Raw genomic sequence first — 17,400 nt, 5'->3', positions numbered from 1 at the left:
CACAGGCAATGCTGTTTATCTGAAGCAATCCTCATGCTTTTAGCTTCAGCTGTGTATAGAGTATGCAACAGGAGTTTTCAAGGCTTTGGAAACAGGTTGGGACATTACTAGGTTTTACAGCACTGATGGGAGTCACAGCAATCTTCATTCTAATAAGGCTAACTAGGATCACTGGATGCTTTTAATAAAGCCTTGGTAGTAAAACAGTGAACAACCTTGATGCTGCAGCCACCTTCAGCCTTCAGGGTTAAGAGGCAAGCTCTTCCTCTTCCAAAGCTAGTGCTTCCACGTTTCTAAAGAAATCTATAGCTGGGTCGTGCAGGCACACTCCCTTGGGAGCAAGGCTACCAACGCACAGGGCGAGGCTCTGGAGCACGTATCTGAGCACCCACGGCACACGGTCGGCGTGCCGAACTGCGGCGAGGCCCCCGCAGGAGCTCTGTCCCCAGCCACGGCAGTTTCCATTCATGGCCCTTCCCGGGCGCTTTGGCTTCACCTGCCCGGATTCAGGTCCGTGCCCGTTCCCCGCACCTGCTCTAACCACCTTCTGTCCCCACCAACGCGGCCGTAGTCCGCCGCAGGCACGAAACCTCCCGCCGCCTCTCCCGAGCCGGGCGCGCCCCGCGGCCGCCCCTCGGGGGCGCCGCCTGCCGCAAGCGCGGCGGGCGCGGCGCCTCCAGGCTTGCCGGCGGGCTGCGAGGGCAGGCGGGTGGCCGCCCGCCAGGCCGCGGAGCCGTGCCCGGGGGCAGGCCGGCGGTAGCTGCGCGGCGGGGCAGGTGGCGCGGGGCGGGGACTGGCGGGGTCCTCTCGCTTCCCCACCCCTTCCCCGCTTCTCGCGAGGCTTCTGCCGGCACCCCCGGGGGCTCCGTCCGCCGGTCGCTGGGGCGGAGCGGCGGCCATGGCCGCCCTGCGCTCCCTCCTGCGGTGGCGCCGCCGCTTGGGCCCCGCGCCCGGCGCGCAGCCGGCGCGGCGGCTATGGGCCGGCGGCGGGGCCGGAGCGGCGGGGCTGAGGCGGTGGCGGCGGGAGCTGGGCTGGGCGACGGGGGGGGCTCTCGCCGGGTACATGGGGTACCGGCTGTGCGAGCGGCGGCGGGAGCCCCCCCAGGAGCCGGCAGCCGCCGAGCCGGGCGGGGCCCGGGCGCTGCTCCCCATCCCCGTGGCGGCCGCTGCCAAGGAGACGGTAGGTGTGTGCGCGCCTCGCCCCTCCAGCCTAACGCCTCGGCGGCCTCTCGCCGCCTCGCCGCGGCCTCGCTCCGTGCCGCGCTCGGCGGGGCGGCTCGGCGTGCCGGGGGCGCCGCCGGGCGCTGTCGGCTGCCTGGGAAGGAGCTGGCCGGAGTCAGCGGGGATGGAGGAGCGTCGCTCCCCGCCCTTTGGCTGTGGAAACGTCTCTGCGAGGCGGCGGCTGGCGGCGGCGCCGCTCCCCGGGCAGTCGCGCAGAGGTGACCCTGCGCGGAGCCGGTCCCCGGGCCGGGGGGCGAGGCAGCCTGCCCCGGCAGGTCCCAGGGAGACGGAGCTTGTCACCCGTCCGCCTGTCAGGAGGGAAGAGCTGTCGCCAAGGCTCCGTGCTGCGGCGGGCGGTGGCACGCCTGCGCTGCGGCCCGGGTGTAAACTCTGCGTCCTGCCCCGCTTGTCGCCTCTGGAGCTCTCCTAATCAAATCTTTCTTTTTCTTTAGTAGAAAATACTATTTTGCATATTGTTTTGCAAATGGAACACTACTGATAGTGGAAAAACTTTTCTTTATGTTTAGGGTGATTATCTTTTTAATGTAAAATGTTCTGTAGGGTAAAGGGTTTCTGCAGATCTTCATGAGAAGAGATAGCGTAGCGCTTGGTGCAAATAAGTTAACACTTCAGTTGGACTAATTCAGTGAAAACATTGGTTGACTAACTATGGGTAACAAAAAGCAGCTGCCATGAACCTGGAAAATGAAGATTCCTGTGGTAGGGAGAAACTTCTGCACCCTGCTGTACACAACATATGTTAATGATAGGGGGCTTCTCATTAAAAAATCAAGTATTTGTAAAAGCGTCAAGAGCTGTCATTAGGTGGTTTGTCAGTGTGACATCTGCTAAGACAAATTCAGTGCCGCAACTGGCCTGCTTTCTGCAGGTCAAGTTTATCTTACGTTTGGGAGGAGGATCTGTGTTTTTGCTGTGGAGGGCTTGGGCTTAAGTATGAATGTTATTATCCCTTTTGCCCTGAGTTGTGAACTGAAAGGCAGATTGTGTTGGCAGCATCCTCTATGAAGGGAAGTTGAGGCAGGTATTTTTGATTATTAATGTACTTGCTGCCTTGCGTGTGTTACTATGTCACAGAGAACCAAAGGCGAACTTTTAGCCTTTCATAATGCTTTGATTTGACAGAACTGTACATTGTTTTACTTAGCTGGTCTTAATACTCAGTATTCTTGGAAGGGAAGTATGGCGGCTGCACCCTTGAAAAGCCAATAAATTTAATGTGAAGTGTAATTACGGATTTTTGCACACATCCCTATAAAAGCATTGAGGTTGCAAAGTCAGAATTAAGGTTGTATTTGAATCAATGTAAAATAAAAAGATGTATGAAATGTATCTTCTATGTATACACAGACTGTTTTTTGAAGGCAAACACTATGCTCCTCTGTGGAAAAGGGCTCTAAATAATTTGGTTTGCCACTTGCATAGCAGAAAATTTAAAATATTAAATTGAAATATGTCCGCTCAGTTTTTGTGGCAGACTGAATGCACAGACTGACAGTGCAGAACACTTAACTTTATCTTGCAATTTTTTATTTTTGAACAAGTGCTCTCATTGATTTAAAATTGCAGATCTGAGCGCTCAGCATTTCTGAAAAAATATTCTTTCAATTGAAGCCCCCCCAAAAATGAGGATCAAATAGCTGTGGAATTTTTACTCTGAGGTAGTGGGTTCCTGTGCTTTTTTTGTTAATGACTGTTGTGCTGCAGAAGGGCTTGTATGGAAATGGGGTAAGACCACAGTTTGATACCCAATCTAGCTGGTGAACTACCAAGAGTAGTTTGACCATGCACTCCATCTGTGATCTGCACTCCATTTGTGATTGCCCTCTAGACCTGTGATGAGCAGCAAGTCTTTCATTGCAGGTTTCTGACAGACCTCCAGAGGAAAAAAGCATGCAAATACAGTGTTCAAATTTAGTTGAATGGTATTCGTGGTATTCTGCAGTGATCCTTATTGTAACGTCCTTTATTAGAAGGCTAAATTAATGTTGCCCAAGTGACAGTAACTTTTTAAGTGCTGAGCTTACAACCGTAAGTGTTTAACAGTTTAAAAACCATAATGTCATTTGAAGTAGAAAATTCTGTCATGAAAAGTCATGTCAGTATCAGTGTTACTAGGATCAAGGTTGGAGCTCTTGCATATGCTGCAGAGTGCATTTAGAGTAATGGCTGGAGAATGATAACCTGCATTTTCATTATAGATGAGTTTGGTGGAAATGTGATGCACATTTTGCTAGGAGTTTTTTTCTGTCATGTATTGACCAACAAAGAACAATGAAGTTCCAGTATCTTGCGATCCTCTCCAGCTGCCTTTGGAATGTCAAAGAGGAGTCAAAGACGTTTCCCTTTTATACATGTTGCGCAAAGTGTGACACCGTTTTCTGGGGCTTTCTAGGTTTGTCCTTCCCCCAGTTTGCTATTTCTCTAGCTCCCTATTTCATTTCCAGTCTCAGTATGCTTTTCATTCCACCAAGGCAAATCATGCAACATCTTTTTTTGATCCTTCCATGCAATCCAGTCTTTTCTACTTCATCCTAATATTTCCATGTGCATACTTCTTTCTTAATCTTCCTTCCAGCAGGATGCTTTTCCCAGATGCTGTTTATTTGGATCATTGGAAGTAAGAAGCAGGTGGTGTCTCTGCTCTCAGTGTCTTTCTATAGAGATCTAGAGCAGCTGGTAGAAGCAGTTAAACTGAATGTTTCTTGTGTCACCCCTGGGGCTCTGATGTGGAATGTCCATACAGCAGGTTGAAATTTTGGAGGACTTGGCTAACAAAATGAGTATTTTTTTTGTGTGAGGGTTTGCATAGGCTCCTAACTTAATTCTTAACAGAACAAGGAAACCAGTCCTGACACTAAGGTGACCAGCCCTTGCAAAACCTGAAATCCTTTCCTTTGAAATGTGGACTTGCTGGAGATTCTTAAAAAATTCAAAAATGTTCTAATGTGGGCAAAACAAAATCTTATCCCCTCCCGTAGGTTTTGGTTCCATTCAAAAAAATCCATTCTGAAACATTAATTGATGATGGATAATTTCATTTTTAATGGTTAACGCATCATAAGTTCATAACTGAAAACAGTATCACAATGTAAAATGTTCAAGGTGTTCAGGAGTATTCAAGATAGATATGGGTCTCTCATCCATATTGTTGGGGTTTAATGCTGGCCAGCAGCCACCACACAGCCCCACAGTGGGATGGAGAGAGAATTGGAAGGGCAAAAGTGAGAAACTCATGGGCTGAGATAAAGACAGTTTAATAGGTAAAGCAAAACAAGGAATTTGTTCACTGCTTCCCTTGGGCAGGCAGGAGTTCAGCCATGTCCAGGAAAGCAGGGCTCCATCATGCGTAATGGTTACTTTGGAAGACAAACACATTAACTTTGAATGCCCCCCCCGCCATTCCTCCTTCTTCCCCAAAGCTTTTATTATTAAGCATGATGTCATATGGTCTGGAGTACCCCTTTGGTCAGTTGGGATCAGCTGTCCCAGCTGTGTCCCTTCACAACTTCTTGTGCACCCCCAGCCCATTTGCTGATGGGACAACGTGAGAAGCAGAAGAAGCCTTGACACAGTGCTGTCACTGCTCAGCAACAGCTTGAAGCATCCCTGTGTTATCAACACTGTTTTAGTCACAAATCCAAAATTTAGCACCATACCAGCTACTCTGAAGAAAGTTAACTGTCCAAGCCAAAACCAGTACACATATCTATCCTTGAATTCCCATATGTCTTTCTTGTTTCTTGAGGTCAATTTTTGTAAAAGTGTAATAAGTGGAATGGCCACCTTGTTTCATCTAAGCAGCCCCAGCAGACAGCAGAATAGGTTTCTGATCCCCCTAAATACTAAAAAAAAGGGGAAGTTAACCTAGTTTATGTCTTGACTTTCAAAGAACAGCTTTCTGGAGGTCACCTGCTTCCAGATAATGTTCCTATGGCATGTGAAAGTATCTTGAGAGTTGTGCTGGGCCCAGTTAGTATCCCTACAGGTTGCTTTTCTTCAGATTCTGTCACTGAGTCCAAATAATGCATGGCAGTAGTGATGGAATATTTCAGATAAAGTTATCATATATACCTTCATAATTAGTTGCTTTGTCCTACTGCTGTCTTCTAGTATTTACTGATGCTCTAATATTTATGGAACCAGTACATTTTGAAAGGGCTTTTAGATTCCGGGACTAGATGATTACACAGATGTTGATGGGACACTGACGTTCTTTGCCAGTTCTGAAATGAGGTACATGCTTTGAGAGTAACTGAGCAAAACTTATGTTTGAGCTTGCTAGAGAAACAGAGTGTCAGAATGGTCTGCAAATCTTTCTTCCTGTTCTATGGAACTCTTGCCGTATGAAATCTGATGAGCAACAGATTTGTGAATTTATGTACAAGTGAGTAAGAAAATGTTGTTTGCTAGAAGTCAAGTAAGCTATGATATGTGTCACCAACATGGGGTCAATGGTGCGTCAAACTTTTTTAACAGACAAATCTCATTTGGTCAGCACAAAAAAATAGTTGCTTGACCAAGCATATCATTGGAGGTGTTCTGGTAGAGAGTAAGATTTGTTACAGAAGCAGCATGAAGCTAAGCTCTCTACAGGATTCCCTTTCCCCAGGTGCTTTCTGAGAATAATTACAGTCCTGAGGACCAGGGGGTTATATGTGACTACCTGGAGCAAAATCTTGGACACTATAATAAAGCAACAGCTTTAATTCCAAGGTTCCTGCCATATAACATTTCAGAAACAGAGTAAAATTCTGCACTCAAAGCTGCCGGTTTTGTCTCTGAAGGTTTTGGTGAAGACTGGGAGACAGCTTCTTTAAAGTCTAGGAGATGCTTATGCAGATCAGAAATTCTTCGAAAGAACTGTTATTTTGATACAGATTCTCTGTGCTGACGACTGAGAACAGTATTGACCCAAGAGGAGCCCCAGTCCAACATACTGCTTATGAAGTATTTACCTTGTTGGAACAGCTGTGTGTCATGTTTTTTTCAGAGAAATATAACAATTTTAGAAAAACATAATGCAGTGTCAGAATTCCTCAGAGGAACTAAAATTTGTTTCCTAGTTCCTTACTTCTATGTTCCTTCTTTCCAAAATTCCAGTGTCATTTGTAAAGCTTATTGAAATGATCTTGGAAATACCAATGATGCCTCTTTGCACTCAAGAGATCTTTTCTGTAATCATGTTGTCATTGTGTAAAGGTAGTGAACTCCAGGTCTCTTACTTATTTTTATGAAATATTCTCTGCTAATCGCCTCCTTCAGAAGTGATTTAGGAATTAAAAGGAGGGCAGGGAGAGACAGATGCAGAATATGTACTTTATCACGTTTCTTGAAGGAACACTCATTTCCAGGAGAAGGAAGCTGCATACTTCAGATGTTTCCAGAGGTTTTTTTCCTCGTACCTCAGCACTACTGTCAAACTCTCTCTGTGTGAAAATACTCAAAAGGTCAAGTTTATTTGTAGCAGCACATTTCTAAGTGGATTACATCATGTATTTCCATCTCTGTGAAATGCAGAACAAGGCTTTAACTCCAAAAAGTAAGGCAAACTCCCCTAGGGAGGAGTCTCTCCTGCCGGCTCAAAGAGGATGCCATTCCAGGAGATGTGTGAAACATCATTTTTATGAGAACCACTTGTAAAAAAAACCCAACACTTGTAGCTAACCTTTTTTTCATAAGCATTGCGCATTTCATGTCGTAGGTCAGTTGCCAAATGTAGGAGGATGTTTTGCTCTTCGGCTGATGACATCTGAAGCTCCTCCCTGTCATCATCCTGAGATGGGTACTGCTTGCCAGCCAGCTGTAGTGAGAGCCATGCTGAAGGGAAATGAAGGTTTACTTCTCAGCATTAATTCTGTGTTCCTCAAGGTATTAAAAACGGATGATACATGTTTGGGACAGACAGATCCAGCTACTAGTATGTTTTAGTCTCACAAGTGAAGCTTATGGACATGTATAGCAGGTTATATGCACTGACTAAAGCTTCTTGAAGAACTGCTAGGGGTTGGGTAAGTTGCATGTGAAACTAGTGTAAGAAGGACAGTTGGAGAATATTTTAGTGTAATACTTATTTTAGAGGATTTCTGGAATAGCTGTGCTTACAGATAAACATTATTAACCCAAGGATTTCCTGTAACAGAATTGCATTTGAAAAAGGGCCCTTTTTACAGCATTTTAAACACATTCCAGCTTCCTATGCTTGTAAATATTTTAATATAATAATGTCCTTATCTCAGTGAAGCGGGATCAACTAACAGAATTGTTGGCTGTACTACATCTAAGTAGTCTGCTCGAAATATAACTTCGGTAAGCATCAAAACAATTTTGTCTGCTTTGGGATTTTCCCACACTAGGAACTTGACGTTTAACCTTTTGGCCACCCAGCATGAAAACAAAATTGTGCTACTTTTATCTACATGGGAGCATATTAAATAAGCCTGAAGTCAAATATAAACGAAGGAAGTAAGAAACAGCATTGCTTTGAAAACCTTTTTATTTTAATAATTTGCACAGATTCTCATTGATGGAAGACAGATTACTTTGGAAGCAAAAATTCAAAGAAACTCACTCACTTGAAATAAATTAGTTAAAGATTAAACTACTGTAGCAAAACATATTTTGGACTGCAAGCAAAAGGTACTTTTAGTAGTAAATGTTTGCTTCTTTAGCTAAAATAGTCTCACCTTTATCTCAGTTGGAAGAAGTAAGAGAACACTGATTTGGCTTTGAACACAGCAAAGTTGTGGGGTTTTATGTGATACTGTTGGAGATTTTTGCCTCATATGTATGCATGCACAACATGTATATTTTTACTTGTTTTGTAAAATGTTTTGTATTATTTGTAGATATTCTTAAGAATCTGGGAGTTGGGTATTTTTCTGGGTTTTGATAGTGGATTCTTGCAGAGCTTTCTGAGCTTGTAGGCATCAGTTTTTCTAATTTTCAGTTATTCAACAATCCTGTATGTGACATTTAAGCTTGTCTCTATGGGAAAACTAGATCTTTTGCCACAGAATAGAACTTATGAATAACTGGCTTAATATAGTAGGAGACCAACACTTGGCAATGAACATTTCTTTTGTGTTTTTTAATAGAAAGGGTAATGATGTCATGTTTTATCTTCTGCACTTTACTTCCACTGAACCTGAGCCATATTGTTAGCATTTATTGATATTTTCAGATAGTTTGGGGTCATAACTACTGCAAAATATCAGTTATTTTAATGTCACTCTGTGAGATCATGTCCTTTGTTAGGCCATCTTACGGCAATGTAGAGTTACTGCATGGATTTCACTGGAAGGCTATACAGATTAATTCATGTTATACCAAATTCAGACAGACCGTATCTCTGAGGGAAGAGAGCCAGTAAGACAAACATGGGACCAGAAGTGGAGATTAGACCGTGCTTCAAGGAAGTTCAAGTACTATGTGGAAACCTTTGATGAGAGCACCAGACTTCCAGGGCAGTTTGGCTTGTCTCCATCAATAGACACAGTACATGGAAGATGAACTCAAAATGGGAATGAGGTTTCGATACTAATTTTGCTTGATAGAAAGCTTAGACTTTCTCCACTTAAGTTTTTGCTGTGAATAGAGTGACAAAATATGGAGCGGTATCACTCTAAAAGAGGAGTGCTTTCAAAGTTGATTGACTTAAAAATGTTGAGTGTCTATAACAAAGATTTTCATCTAAAGGATTACTACTCTGAGACAGGTGGTGGTGGTGTTATTGTAGCTTTAGATGGCCCTGTCTAAATACAGATTATAGAAAATAGTTTTTAGGAATTACATGGAGTCCTTGATATATGTTACTGAGAGAGCATTATCATCATATTTTCATTTGCATAATAAATTTGAAACTTTTAAGGCCTTTTCCAGATATTTTAGGCTGTTTGTAATATGTTTGTGACACAGATTTACGATGGAAGCACACGTAATTGAAAAGTGGTACTCTACCTTCAGAGAAGTACCCTGCCAAATTACTATTTAGTATTCAATTTAATTTTTACTTACCTTGTTTTGATAAGCTGATGTTAAAATAGTCTTTCTTAATGGGAAATGTTTCCCTGTTTCCTTTGCCTGGTGGTGGTTTGCATGTAAGTGCTGAATCTATTTAATGCATTTTAGAAAGCACTTTGAAATGTCTCCTCTGTGTGAGAATTAGGTATGTGTACATACATTTCTGTATTAGGGAACAGCAAGAAAATAGGCCCAAATATTTCTTTCTCTTCAGCTGATCTAAGCTGAGCTTAGAAGAGCCACACGGTCTCCTTTCTTGGTTTTGGAGAAGGCAAATGGAAGCCAAGACCGTGCATAGCAGCACCCCAAAAAGGTGCTGTGTTCCCTCTGCAGCCTGTCTGCAAGGGTATGGCACAGGAGGAAGAACAGGGGATTGGAGGTGAAATACGGAGCAACATGGTACCAGGGCTTGAGGGAGGAAGGGCAAAAGGATGATAACCGTGAGCTGTTTGATTACAAATACTATATTAATGCTTAGGGTTTTTTGAGAATAGGGAAAAGATAATACATTGTTTACCGAGTGCTGATGAGCTTCAGTCTTGCCTCTTTTTATTTACTTCATGAGTTGTGAAGTTGGAAGGATAGAAATTCTGGCTACCAGCTAGATTCTTGGTTTCAGACGTGGGGCTTTTTTTCGCCCTAAAAGTTCTAATAACAAAGTAGGTTGGTGTACATGTGCAGATAAACCAGAGCTAACCTGCTATGCCTAAAATTAAGATAATACTGCTATTGGGAGATTCGTGACGTTCTGCTTGAAAGAAATGGTCGTGTCCAGTTTTTAAAAGGCAGAGAACAATAACATGATACAAGATCATAGCATAATAATTGGTAGGCAGGATTGCCAAGAGGATTAGTAAACAGAAGCATAAAAACATCTCCCCCCCTCTTTTGTTTGTCAGAGATGTGCTTTTATGAAAGTTTTTGAAGATTGCTGGTAATTACAGAGTTTTATTCTGGATAAGCTCTTGAAACTTCAAATAGAGATTGGAATCTTATTGAATTCTGTTCACTCCTTCACCAACAGTACCTTCCATGTGGTATTCAACATCTGCTTTCAGTGTCCTGTTCATGTGTCCATTGGATTCGATACTAATGCTGCTACAATAAGATTACTAACCTGGGCATAAATATGAAATAAATCAAGAGCAATTGATGTCACTAAGATTCTCGTGCTTGCCTCACTAGATTATATTCTGCTAATGTTGGGGAAAACAGAAGGCATTTCATCATTGTGTGTTGAGAGGAATCTCTTGAATGCGTGAAGAGGTGTGAATTGAGGTCATACTTTAGAATGGCTTGGCTTTTAATTAGCATATTGATTCGTTCCTAATAATTACAGCTTTTATGCGAGAGTCTTAAAGTTGCTCTACGTTTGTTACATAGGTTGATAAGCAGTCATAGAAGAAGGAAAGGTCCGAACAAGAAATTTGGACAAAAAATAATGTTATTCGCAAAGATAGTTTTATTTGTCAGCTTGCTAAGATGCGTGCCTGGAGTCTTCGGCAGCCAAACCTTGCTTTTATTTGGACATCTAGTGTATGGACCAGTGATCTAATACATGTTAAGCCCTGTGTACATTTGTTTAGATTCATGTTTTTCTGCTATTAAGCAGAAAAAACTTGTTTTGATTCTTTCAGATAAAATCACAAAGCTCAAAATAAAGTGGTATTTTTATTCCTTGGAATAAAATTATACTTAAGCTTGCAGTTTTCACATCACTTTAACTTGAAGTGGGTGGAGCTTACTGCTGGAACAGGTGGTATTTTCTTTTCCATAAGCTGCAAGTTCCTGTGGCACAGGTTTTGAAACAACTGTTCTTGTGGGGTAGATCCAGGCATTTATCTGGCTACAAAATAACACCACCCAAACAAAAGTTCTCAGTCAGACCAGTTCCCTTATCCAGTTTGACACCTGGAAAAATGAACATAAAGTGCCAGAGCAAGAGCATGCAGGGCATTGAGCCTTTAGGGAGGTATTGCTCTTTTGTAGGCTATATTCATAGGAGGTTACAATGACTTTGAGCCAGAGCATGAAATGTTGTCATCGCTATGTAGTCAGAGGGAGACTGGCTAAAATGAGGCAGAAATTAAGGTTTTGCAGACCTGAGAACTGACCTGAGTTAAGTTTAAGCTCGTCTTGAAAATTCCATGTTTGCAGTATGTTATTTTATACTTATAGTAGCATAGAGTGCTTAAGATAATGTTGAAATGTGTCTGAGAATTTAGCAAATGCTTTTCTAAGTGTCTCAAGTGAAATATTAAGCAACAGTATCTGAGACAGCATGAATTTCTTGAGAGCAAAGAATCTCAACCTGCTCTCTAAATACTAAGTGATCAAAACTAAGATGATATTTCTTGAGTGATACTTTATCTACAGATTCTTCTGATTATGTATGATTGATTATGACATTACAACCGATTATACATACTGCATGTGTAATATGGCCTTGAAGCAGTTTCTTTTCTGAAAATTGTCATCTTTGCAGAAATACAGCTTTATTGCTCATGCTTACAACTTGCGTGTTTTCAAAAGCATGTTTGTAATAGTGATAAAATATGTATCAAAAATAAGATAGATTATTAAGCTTCAAAACCAGGGATAATCAGTTATGTCACTACAAGTTCTTCCAAAACAATTGAGTCATGTAAATCCCACATAAAGGCATAGCTTGAATGCCACTGGACTGATGAAGGATCAGTAAGACCATAATATTCAAACAGTGAGACAGGACAGAAATATTTTGACTTTCATGTGAGTATGTCAGAAGAGAATTCAGCTTTTTTCTGTTGTTCTAAGATGAGTTTGCAGGCCTGGCTGTTAGATATATTTTTTTCTCCCCATCTTTAATTTGGTAGTCATTTGGCTGATAAAAACCACAAAGACCAAGTTTAGAGTTGCTTCTTGGGTGGAAGTGCAGAATATTTGTATGTAGCGCAGTCTACTGAAAATTAAATGATTGTACGAGCATTTCTGTGACTTCTCATGACAGTGTTTCCCATTGAAATGAAACATTTGTGCGTGCGCGCGCACACACACACACAAAGCAATAATTCCAAAAAGACTAGAGACAGTCCAGAAAGATAACTACACAGTCAGTAGTCTTTTTTCCTTCTAGAAGGTTGGTTAAAATGTCCTACATGAAGTAGTGAAGTACTAAAACTCCCATATATAAAATCAAGAAATTGTGAGTTTTCTGTTATGTTGTGACTGGACACGTGATTTTTTGTTTTGTTTTTTTTCCAAATAGGAAGTGTTTGACATCTTCTAGACGCATCCATTTTTGATATGTCTATTCTATAAACATAATTTAATCTCCTAGTTACAACTAAGCGTATAAAATTTTGTTTCACTGCAGTAGTGACTTACTAATGTTTTATTTTTTAAGGACATTGTTTGGAAAGCAGAAGGAAAGTGAGCTGGGATTTTTGACTGCCCAATATAAATGTGCCTTTGCTTCTAATTGCTGAAATAGCAAACCTGTTCTTAAGTTTTGGAAAAGCAATTTCCATTTGTGCTTGAGGACTGTTACCTCTTAGCACACAGCAACTGCAGACATCTCCCAGCTTTTCTTTGTGTATAGATGCGCCTCTGAAAAACAAAATTTATTTGGCTGTTTTCTTAGTTGTTAAAAGACAACAAACATTAGTTAAACCACATGCTACTTGTTGCATTTCCTTAGTTTGTCACCAGAGCAGCTTGCTACATTATGGGCTAAAAAAAGTTTTTAGATAGTGGAGGCATATTTTCTGTTAAAAGCTTTGACAGTGTAACACAAAGATGTAATAATTTAGAACAGTTACAGTTTTGTACCACTAAGTTTACATGTGAATCAGCTGGATGGTAAATATACCGGAAACTCGTGACGTCTATAAACTCTCATGAGGTGTAAACTTAATGCCATGTAGTACTTTGGTAATTCTGGAGGAATAGTTAAGCTTTTCTGTTCTTCTGTTCCCCCAAGTATGGTAGCTTTAATTGCACTGGGTACTTGAAATAGCAGTATCCTTAAAAGATGTACACTGGAGTACATGATGGAGGTGTCTTGCCTATTGTCAACAGCTGTGCTCTGCACTAAGTAATATAAAAAAAATGTTACTCCATTCTCTTCTGGAAATGTCAGACAAATAATTTGATCAAGTTGTTTAAAGTCTGACTGCTGAATTCAAGAGCCTAAGTTCTCTTCTTTTTTCTTTTTTCTTTTTTTTTTTTCCTGAGCTTGGGTAATATAAACACTTTCAATGCATAAAGATTTACTGCTAAAATTGTAGAAGACTGAAAATTATAGCAGTGAAATCCTGATTGTAGTTTCAGCTCTTAACCATACAAAAATATTTGGGTGCATTGGACGAATTATCACCTTTACATTTAGTTTCTTTATGGTGAATGGCAGTGGCAATTGTAAACCCAAACTTTTTCATACATTAAAATTGTTTCCTTCTATCTTTGAAGGTTACAGAAAACAGATCAGACCTTGAAGATTTACACCTTTATGCAACTCCTCGGGAGCAACGGTTTCGTAGATTTGCAAGTTTAGAATTTGAAGGACAGCTATATATGACTCCATATGACTTCATTCAGGCTGTCACGAGTGATGAACCCAAATGTAAGCATGAGTTTTATATTGATAAAATTGCTAGGGAAAATGGCAGTGATGCATGTTATTTTTCGATTTGCTTTTGATTACTACTTCTGTTTCTGATTGTGGTGAAAAGGTACTACATTTTCCAGAATTTTATTTTTAATGGTATGTAAGTGCGTACAATCAGTATCCTGATTGTTATTACATTGTAAACATCTGTGTACTAGTTATTCTTGTCTTCGAGGTCACAGACAGCTCAACAGGCATGAAAGACACGAAGTTCATTTGTACTGTTTGCATTGACACAGATACAGTTATGGTTTCTTTCTGAGCAGGCCAATATTGCTGTAAAACTCCCCTTCCTCCTCTGTATACTTTCTGTGTAAATAGGCAGGCAAGATATGAGTTCTCTAAATAATTAAGGATAACATTGTTTTGCAGTTTTTGCCATCTTAAATTGTCATTTGCTATCATGTTGGGTTTTTTATGCCCTACAGAGATTTTATGACCATATCACAGTTTTCTAAATAACATGCTTTGAGCAGGAGTTTCAGTCCCCCAGGGGATGCACTTTCTACACTTAAAAGTTGCCAGAGTTAGCAGTTTGTGTTAATTAAATTAATGAAAAATAAACTATCAACTTTAGTTCACTTACTGTAAAATTTTTACTCTTAAGTATCAAAGAGTTATTAAATAGTAAGATGATCTATTTCTCATCTAGTTTGGTTTCCTGGCCCTCAGGCTTGCAGTGCATTGGTAGCAGCACACAACTTCTAGAGAAAGTGAGTATCTTTGCTCAGGTGTGACATGTATAATAACTCACCTTAGCTCTTTCTTCCTAGAGTCTACACCACAAAGCTAGTGTGAAGAACAGTCAAAAGAAGCTACAACAGGCAGAGGAGAGCTTAAAGCTCAGTGCAGATGTTAGATTTTCCTCCTTTGTTCTCTTAACAGTAGTGAAACAAGAGGAAAGAATTCACCCATAGCACATCAGTGATCAAAACTTCTGTATCTTTTGAATAAAGATATAATCTCATTGTAACAGTGAAGACAGAAGATAGAGCTTAGATGGTGAAAACTTGCAAAACTTTGAAACTCTTACCAGAAAGTAAATATTCATTCTCTTTTTTTTTTTTTTTTGCTCTGCAGTTAAAAGAGAGGAAGCAGATCCCTTATCACAGAACTTAATACAAACACACATCAGCACTTTATGTCTACTTCCTCTGCCCAGATCTCCAAGTCATCCTTTTTTTTGTTACTGTGGAATTGGGTTTCATCATGTATGGTCATGAAGTGTATGTGCCATATACTGGACATCAGTTAAACATTTTGTTTTAATTCCATTTTATGACGGTTTGACTACACTGTATGTATGGTTTGCTATTATGATTTTTCCATGCTAATGAAATTTATGCTTCCTCCTCTCTCACAGCAAGTATTCAGATTTTAAAAACCAAACCAAAAAAGCATTAAGCTCACAAGGATGTTCTGTTCATCTCAAAGGAGAAGAGATCTGGAGTTGAACAGTCGGGCACCCTTCTGCGTTCAGTGTAGCAAACCTTGTTTGTATCAAAATCCTTCCTGTGCATCCAGTTCATCTCTAAGACTGAAAGCAAAACTAACTTGGATGTCCTTTGGTTTTATGGAGTAGTATCAGAGATTACATGACTGAGATAATTATTTTAAGGGATACTGTAAGAGGCTGTAACTAAGTAGAATTGGATGACTTCATTATAGTGGAAGTCATAATATCTAGGACACTTGGACAGAAGGCTGACAAGAATGAGGTAGATGACCTGCAGATTACCACTTGCAGCTTCTGATCTCTGAGTATGTAAATCTTGTACTGCAGCTTTGTCAAATACCGCTTTGTTTGAGCGCGTCTTAATTTTTCTGTCTTGCTCTATTGAAGGTAGTAAGTTTAAGTAAAGTATTTTTTGGAATAATGTAATACATTCTAAACACCTTATTTTGTATTTTTGGATCATTTTGTAGATAAGTTATAAGTCGTAAATAGTTGAGTCCTTTCAGGCTGACATACTAGAGCATCTGTATTTTGCAGAAAAAACCAAAACCAAACCTATTTTTTTATGGATGAAGACTAGAAAGGTCTTGAGTTTTGTCAAAAAGCAAAAATGCCCTTTGAAAAGTAATAATAGTAGCTCTTTGTCTGCTTTGTAGAAAAGCTAATAATACTAGACCTCAATGAGATTTGTGATGGAGTGAATGCGTCTATTGTGATTGATTTACTTTGCAAGTCTTGTAAACCCTACAAAAGTCAAGAGGGTGTTCACTTCCTTTTTGATTAAACACTAACTAATATGGTAAGAGTGTATTTTCTTTTATAAAATGTAACTTTGACTCCGGGCAGTTATTATAAAAAATATAAAATAAATGCTATAATTAGTTTGCTACTGCTGCCTTTATGGTGCAGGCTTTCATTTGGGAAAAGAAAATATTTTTAACAGCCGTGCTTGATACATTTTTATCATCTGAATATATGTTTATATACTTAGCCAATTAAGAGAAGACGAAATATGTTTTGTTCCCTTTTACTATAGTAATTTTAGCCCAATACCGAGCTGTAAGAAGTATGTATATACACAAAATCTTCACTTGCTTGTCTAGAAAGAAAATCTAGATATACTGTATGAGACTGGGAAATTATCTGATTGGAAAGTTAGAGATATTTATTCCCCAATTTTTTTATGGTAGGCATAAACGTATATGAATTTGTATGGCAAATGAGATTGGTTTGGGGGTACAATATTATTGTACTTAGTATTTACAATGCTTTAATTGACATTAAAAAATTAAACTGAAAACTATATGCAAATCTGTTAGCTTATGGTATGAAGTTGCTTGATATAACTCCACCATAGTTAAGAGTGGGATTTGCTGACAATCTCGGTGCTACCTTTTAACCAAGATGTAAACCCAAAATTTCAGTGAGTTTCTAACCGTGAACTAGTGAAAGACCATACTGAGGAGCTTCTGTATCATGATAATTAGTTAACAGAACATGGAGTTCTTCATGAGGAAGGGATTTCTAATACCACAGAATGTTTTGCTCTATAAAAATGAGCCTTTACCAACCAAAAAGTCACAGATTTGACTATATACTATGCTGCTACTTCTATCTTTGTGAATTCTGGTATTCACAGTGCTTTATCTTAACATTGAATCTGTGCCGATATTTGTCTTGAGAGGGTGGTGATGAACGTCAAATTCATCTTGATTGGTTCTTGGATGGACAACTATTGTCAAATGCAAAGATCTCTCTCTGTTCCTGGAGTCTGTCATATAAGGCGTTAGGAAGAAAGTATCTGCTCAGTCTTGCTTACCAGTTTTCAGTGTGAACGAGCAGTTCCAGTTCTGAGCTGGAGGCCCTCCTCAGCTCCTTGGTTAAAACGACGTACAAAAAAATTGAGCCTGATACAGGCTGTAAAAGGAAGCATGAATCTGAGTTACTATGAATGGCTGAAGGGAGGCTTAGCACCTGGTGTAGTTTCAAGGATATTTTTTCTGTATTTACTTTAAAAGGTGTGAGTAGTCCCTGA

At 40.3% G+C, this 17,400-nt stretch overlaps 1 protein-coding gene across 2 annotated transcripts in view; it reads left to right on the top strand.

Annotated features, from left to right (window-relative positions):
• The first annotated feature begins 898 nt into the window (after positions 1–898).
• MICU3 (mitochondrial calcium uptake 3) overlaps positions 899–17,400 on the top strand; it is a 58,653-nt gene continuing 42,151 nt past the window's right edge. For both annotated transcript variants that reach the window (XM_086464141.1, XM_086464142.1), the window contains exons 1-2: positions 899–1,180; positions 13,711–13,864. In XM_086464141.1, coding sequence (XP_086320267.1) covers positions 899–1,180; positions 13,711–13,864 — 436 coding nt within the window. The remainder of the gene's footprint in view (positions 1,181–13,710; positions 13,865–17,400) is intronic.

Source organism: Leptosomus discolor, chromosome 4 (assembly GCF_034619465.1).
Source record: "Leptosomus discolor isolate bLepDis1 chromosome 4, bLepDis1.hap2, whole genome shotgun sequence".
Taxonomy (NCBI): domain Eukaryota; kingdom Metazoa; phylum Chordata; class Aves; order Leptosomiformes; family Leptosomidae; genus Leptosomus; species Leptosomus discolor.
Note: the sequence above shows the minus strand (reverse complement) of the source record. Positions and strands in the feature narration are given on the sequence as shown.